General features: G+C 38.5%; 1 protein-coding gene across 41 annotated transcripts in view; it reads left to right on the top strand.

The window, feature by feature from the left end:
- Positions 1-7,135, top strand: part of LOC110006653 (large ribosomal subunit protein uL6m) — a 36,273-nt gene that overhangs the window by 25,018 nt on the left and 4,120 nt on the right. For 36 of the 41 annotated variants that reach the window (XR_016045627.1, XR_016045713.1, XR_016045701.1 and 33 more), the window contains one exon: positions 1,967-2,031. The exons of the other annotated variants lie outside the window; for them this stretch is intronic. Coding sequence is in view for 2 of the 36 variants with exons in the window: in XM_088852418.1 (XP_088708544.1) it covers positions 1,967-2,031 (65 nt within the window). In the remaining 34 variants the exon portion in view is untranslated. The remainder of the gene's footprint in view (positions 1-1,966; positions 2,032-7,135) is intronic. 41 annotated transcript variants of the gene reach the window in all.

Below are 7,135 nucleotides of genomic sequence, written 5' to 3'. Positions count from 1 at the left end.
AATACTGCAACTCAATCTCAGACATTAAGGGTTAAAAATAAGGAACACATTATTATAAATGATATTGAAGATCATATTCAAAATTGGAATATTCCTAAGGTACCAATAAAAGATATTTATCAAAAAGGATCATTTAAATTCAAATTAGGTTATGCCATAAAAACAGTAGAAGAAAGTTTATCTGTAACTCAGAATCAAGAAGACTTTCAACTACTCTCAAGAAAAATTATTGAAAAACATAAAAAAAATAATTATAAATATTTACACATTGGATTAATTCAATTAGCCGTCAAACCTTTAACCCGACTAGGGTTAAACACTTCTGTGCTTGTATGCCTAAGAGATACAAGACACAATAATTTCACAGATTCACTCTTAGGTATGGTCGAATCCAGCCTATGTAGTGGATATATACATATATATATATATATCTATCTATATATATAATCTGGGCCGTTGAGCTCATATGAACACGTATGTTCATATGAGCTAGTGGGCTAATGTTAGCATTTTCCATATATATATATATATATATATATATATATGTATATATATATATATTAATTGATCCATAAGGGTTTTATTATTATCTCCAATATGAAATTTTTCTTTGTTTATAGCAGGAGGTGGTTTAAATAATAAAGATTCTTGTGATTCCTATATAGGGGCTGGCCTTAACAATTTTCAATTCTTAATGTTTGTTTACCTATAGATTGCATACATAGATTAATATAATTATTTTGTTCTATTATATGAGGGATTAATTCTGTTCTACATACTATTTCACTAGTGGTCATTTTATATGGAGTGGCTTTTGTTTCTAAGGTAGGTGCATTATTTGATTGTTTTCCTTTTATAATAAAGCTTCTTTCTGGAGGATGTACACTAGTGATTTTATCCCCTTCTAACGTATTATAAGTACTGTATTGATTTTCTAGAGTATATATTTCAAAGTTAGGGACTAAAACTCCTCTTTCTGCCAATATTTCTCTTAGCCATATAAAGAATCCTTTATTTTGTTTTTCTGTTTTCAAAAATTTATTATATCTTTTATGAAATAGTTCTATTAATCTGGGTTCAAAGGTTTTAAGATACCAATTCCTAATGTTTTTATTATCATTTGATAGATAATCTGCTTCTATAAATTTTTTATCTATTTTTCTTTCTTCCTGCAGGGTTAATATCTGAAAATCCATTTCAGAGTTAATATCTTCTTGAAGAGTTAATATCTTCTTGAAGAGTCAGTGCTTTTGATTCTTTGATAACAATTCTTTTACCTCTTCTTTCTTTTGCCTCGATATTTGATTCTTCTAAGTCTAGGTTGGATAATTTTGATATTAACTGATCTATAAGATCTGTATGTCTTCTTGAACTTTAAATCTGGTTTTATTCATTGCAAGAGGTGGTTTAAATACGATTGCTTTTCTTTTTTCTTGTAATTTTTCTTGAGGTTGTCTTATCATATTTTCTATTCTAGAAGATCGTTTTCTTAGAGTTTGTAAATATAAATTGGTATAATTATTTTGTTCTATTATTTGTGGTAGTAATTCTAATCTCTGGGTGTGTTCAGCTAGTATTGTGGAATGGCTCTAGCTTCTGTTACTGTTCTAACATCTGAATCTTTATCTTTCTGAGTTCTCTTTATTATGATTCCTCCTTTTTCTGGTGGATGTATACTAGTTATTTGTCCTCCTTCTATCATGTGAAATGTTTGGTATTGTTTTTCTAAGGTATTTATTTCAAATTGTGGTACTAATATTCCTTTGTCTTTTAATATTGCCTTTAACCAACTGAAGAATTCTATATTTTGTTTTTCTTTTTTTATAAACTTGTTATATTTTATATGAATCATATCTATTAGTTTTTCGTTAAACGTTTCCAAATACCATTTTTGAAATTCAGTATTTTCTTCAGATAGATAATCATTTTTTAATTCTTCTAAATCTATCTTTTCTTTTCTTTGTAGGGTTAAGATTTGGAAATCTGGATCTACGAAGTTTTGATCGCTACTTCTTATGGTTCTATACTGGGGTATGTGGATATTACTTCTTGTCCTTGTTAAGCCTTGAATCTTATGATTTTGACTTACTGCAGAAGTAGAATTTCTAGCAGGTTCAAGATTTCTTATGCGCTGGTTTATTTTTAAGTCATCTTTTATCTTCAACCTAGTTTGTCTCTGATTTCAAACTGGATTTCTATTTCTCTGTCAGGATGTTCAATGATGTTTTCGGGATTTTTATTAGTAGGAATTTTATAATGCTGGTTCTCATTATATATAGTCCAATTTGTTGGTAATACTATTTGAGACGTATCAATAGATTTAGGAATAATTGTATTGGATTTTTCAACATTAGTTTGGAAAAATATGGTTTTACCTTTAGTAGCTACTTGTAATACATTTGGACATAAAGTATTCATTACTTTATAACAAATTCTGTATACTAATGCTATATTCTGAGATCTTGGATTCATATCAAATCCTTGTGTTTTTAAATTAAGTAATAATACTTTTAATACGTTTTGATCGCTAAGTGATACAGTATATATATATATATATATATATATATATATATATACTTGAAAGCCTCTATGAAGTTTAGATATCAATTCACAATCTACTGATCCTCCTTGTTGTAGTTGAAAGCCTCTCATGAAGTTTGAAGTTGTAGGAGCTTAGGAGGTGACTCTTGCTGCATATCCATTTTCTTTTTGGATTTTTTTTTTAAAAAATTCACAAGGCTTCTTCTATGCCGGGGCTCTTTGTTTTCTAAAAGAATGGATTTGTATATTTCCCTAGATTTCTTTTGGGCTTTTTCCTTAATCCATTCTTCATGACAGTGTTCTATGTTTTTTAATAGAATGGATCCATATCTTATCGTAGAGTGTTTTATTGGTGTTTTTTCCTTGTCAGTTTTTTTTCGAAATAAAAACAGATTGCATTGCCATTGGGATCGAGCGAGCACAAGTTTTAAAGGTTTTTTAAAGAAAACAACCCTAACAACTCTTAAAATATTAAAAACTGACTATGATGTTTGTTCGCATGAAAACCCATATTTTCTTAACAGCGATATAGATATATTGTCCATTTCAGAATTTCAATTTCCTAGGAAATTAAGGGGTTTTTAATATTACTATTCGAACCAAGGAATAAATCTGAAATATCAGCGGGATTGTCTTGAACCAAAATTTTCTTTTCCTTTTCTTTTTTAATGAATCAAACTTAGTAAATATTTCTTATGCTTAGGATTCATATATGTATAGTTATACGCTTAATTTTTTTTTATTTTTTATAATATTAACCTTTAATTGATAAAAGGGAATATACAAAAGACCTTGGCCATCCACATGCAAGGATGCTCAAGGGATAGAACCAACAAAAAGCTGAATCAAAATCTTATTTTAAGAGGTTATAGTGAGGCCCAACAACCTAGAAAAACAGGCTGATTTGCAAAAAAAAAAAAAAAAAAAAACTAAACTGTAGCCACTGCATCTTTCGCTAGGGAGTCAGCGTCCTGATTTGTTTCCCTCCATGTATGCATCCACACGACCGATGTATTCTTGCAAAGATCATCAATTTCATCAAAGATGTGTGCCAAAGTACAAGGAGGGGGGGAAGAAGAAGGACTATGTGCTCAGGTGATGGTGTTCTTGGAGTCTCCCTCCACTACAAGCCAATGCAGATGGACGGGTTGCGTGAGTTTGAGGCCTTCCAGGAGGGCTAGTGCTTCAGCCTCCATGGAGTTTTTGTGGCCAATGTGTTTGGAGATTAAAGCCACGAAAGTGCCGAGATGGTCTCTTAGGATAGCTCCTATCCGTGACGGGCATGGGTTACCAAGAGAGCACCCATCAAAATTGAGTTTTAAGATGCCCGATGGAGGAGGTTTCCATCGAGAGGCCCTTTGAATGCATGGTCGATGGAAATGGAGAATATTACTCCAGTCTTGGCTGAAAGCCGAGCCTGGAATTCCTTTAAAGCACTGATAATTGGTTGCCCAAAAGGTGATCATAGACTTGAGCTTGTGGAAAACTTTGAGCCAAGAAAAGAATTCGCCTCTGAAAATTCTGTTGTTGCGCTCAAGCCAAATGACCCACAAAGCTGCTGCCACCATGGATTTCCAAATGAGAATCCCAGCCTTGTGCCAAGGGTAAGGATGAATAGAGGTGATGATGGAGGTTATCGAGGCTGGTAGCACCCATTGCACATTGAACAATTTGAGGATGGATCTCCAAATGTTGTAAGGAAAAGGACAGTGCAGTAGAAGGTGGTCGTTGGTCTCTTCGGCTTCAAGACACATGACACAATGGTTAGGGATCGGGATCCCTCTTCTTTGCAATTGATCTACAGTGAGTACTCTCTAGGATAGAGCCAACCACGTGAATATCTTGATTTTAGGTGGTGCAAAAGATATCCAGGCCTTGGCTGTGAGTGCATTGGGAGCTAGAGGGAAAGTTGGTGGCGGATTTAGGCCGTGGTAGAATGAGGAAACAGAGAAGGTTCCCGTCGGGGAAGGAGACCAAATGATGCGATCTTGACCCGAGGGGGGTAGGAAGTGGGATTGCAGTTCTGCCGCTAGGGTGGCAAAGCTATCAATCTCAGGATCCATGAGAGGCCTTCTGAATGATGGATTCCATGAGCGAAGTGCTCCGGCCGAAAGCATTTCTTGAGCGACCGAGGCCTCTTGGTTTCTAGCCAGTGAAAACAAATTGGGGAATCTGTCCCGGAGGGGAAGTAGCCTTAGGGGGTTCCATTAATGATGATGGAGAAGTGAGGATGGGAGTAACACGCTTTCATCCAATTCCTCCACTTACTTCCAAATCACATCCTTAATTGAGTCTCTTCGAGTATGACCCAATCTATATGGTCGTAGGCCTTTTCCCAATCGAGTTTGGCTACGATGCCAAGTACTCCAGCCAAGTGTCTGGAATGGATGCATTCATGGGCCACAAGTGCCCCATCCAAGATTTGCCGGTCTGTAATAAAGGCACTTTGAGTGGTAGAAATTACAAGGTGGAGGACCTCTTTCAGTCGAGAAGCTCAAACTTTGGCAAGGATCTTTCAGGTGGAGTTAACCAGGTTGATGGGGCGAAAGTCTTTGAGTTGGGTGGTCCCTTCGATCTTGGGAATAAGTGAGATAAAGGTGGCGTTGATAGCCATATGTCGGAGGGTTGATCAAGCACATTGCTCCCATTGGTAAGATGGGAGATGTAGTTGTCTCTCCGCCTAGAATTGACCGTTTTATGGAAGAAGCCAGTATTGAGATCACTGGCCTTCAGCCACTTGATCTTAGATCTCTGGTACCAATAGATCTCCTCTTTCTTAAGGATGGAATAGTAGAGAAGCTTGAGGAGATCCTTTTGAAGAAGTTCAGAGTCCGAGAGAGGTCTGGACTCTTCCAAGACATCTAAAGATTGGATTGCCTGTAAGGTCGCAAATTTCTATGGACCAAGGAAGCCTGGTAGTTCCCTGCTCCAATTTTTTAGGGAGATCTTCACTAATTGGAGTTTACGTTGGAGTTTAAATCCAGCCCAACCTTCTACTAGATCGGATAGTGCCAGCCACCAATTCGGGAGAAGGTTAAGAAGAGAGGGTTCTTCTAACCAGGTCAGTTCAAATCTGAAAGTTTTTTGACCACTGTTAACAAGCTTGGTTTCTAACAGGATGGGACAGTGGTCTGGGGTAGGTTTGGGAAGAGAGGTAGAATGGCTTCCATGGAATGAGGATTCCCAATCAATAGAGATTAGGAATCTGTCTAATTTGGAGAACGAGGGGTTGGTGGCATGGTTTGACCATGTGAACCTAGGTCTTTGCGAGGGTCGACTAGGTTATTTAGGGCCACAAAATTAGAAAGGAGGTCATGGTTGGAGTGATCCTAGAAGAGGAATTCCTTTCGTGGGACCAGCTGGTAACATTGAAGTCCCCTCCAATGCACCACATAGGGTGGGGTAGCGAGGCTACGAGGTTTAACTCCTATCAAAGAGCAAGTTTGTCTGAATTTGTGTTGGGAAAATAGACTGCAAAGAATTTCCAAGAAAGACCATCCGCAATCCTTGTCATCAGGATTGAAATAGAGAATCTCGCCAGGTGGGTGGAATTTAGGGAGTGGGCTGTGGGATCCCAAATTACCCAGATTCCCCCCGAGGCGCCTTCCGAAGGTTGAGTGGCCCATTGACTAGGTCTGTGCCCCCACACCTGTTGGACCAGAGAAAGAGTTGGGATGGGTAGTTTAGTTTCAGTTATGGCCAAAACAGTCGGTTAGTGCCTCGAGCAGAGGTTTCTAACTGCCTGTTTCTTATGGGTTTGTCCCAGCCCTCTAATATTCCAAGATAAGACTATTATTGGGGGGTAAAAGAGAGAGGGGAGTTCCTAAGGGAACGTCTCACCAGCTAGCCATTGGAGGATTGATTTTGTAGGGTGGGGGAGAAAGATTGGTGCGAGGTATAAGGTCTGTCATAATTAACTGTGTAGGCCAGGTTGGCCAATTCTCGTGATCCCTTCTTGCTTATCCGGACTCTAGCCCGCAGGCCAGACTTGAAAAATTCGTAGCAAGGCCCGTCTGGTCCCCCTTGATGGAACCCCATTACCTTCATCACGTCCCGGATCTCTCCTTGGCCCTTGTCAATGCCGTTGACAGTCTGAATCCACTGAGAGGGGAGAGATAGGGTCCCCCAAAGTGTCAACCAAGAGTAGAGAATCAAAAGAGTCAGTAGGAGATCGAGCAACAGGGGAGGGAAGCGTAAGTAGAACTGGGAGAGTAGCCGAAGAAGAGGGGTGTAGGTCAGTTGAAGCTTTCAAAGAAGTGGGAAGCGGCTTAGGAGAAGTGGGTGCCAGATTGATGATGACTGATTCCAGGTGATTGTGTGAAGGTGAGGAAGAAAGGCAAGTGGGCGGTGCAGTAGTGAAGGCTGCAACTGAAGGCGGAGAAAGAGTTGAAGGTCTGTGGAGACAGAGGTGGAAAGAAAGGCAGGGGGGAGGCAAAGAGGGGAAGGTAGTGGGTAAAGATAGGTCCTTGGTGAAGGCTGGGAAAAGAGGGGTGGAGAAAGAAGGCGAGAGAAGAGAAGCAAAGGGGTTAAAATAGGGGTGAGGTAGAGAGAGAACAGGTGGTGGGAAAAGGAAAGGGGACGAGGTGACAAAAGG

This window comes from Amborella trichopoda, chromosome 1, assembly GCF_054954075.1.
Source record: "Amborella trichopoda isolate Santa Cruz 75 chromosome 1, AtrichopodaSantaCruz75HAP2 v2.0, whole genome shotgun sequence".
NCBI lineage: Eukaryota > Viridiplantae > Streptophyta > Magnoliopsida > Amborellales > Amborellaceae > Amborella > Amborella trichopoda.
This window is presented reverse-complemented; position numbering and strand designations above follow the sequence as displayed.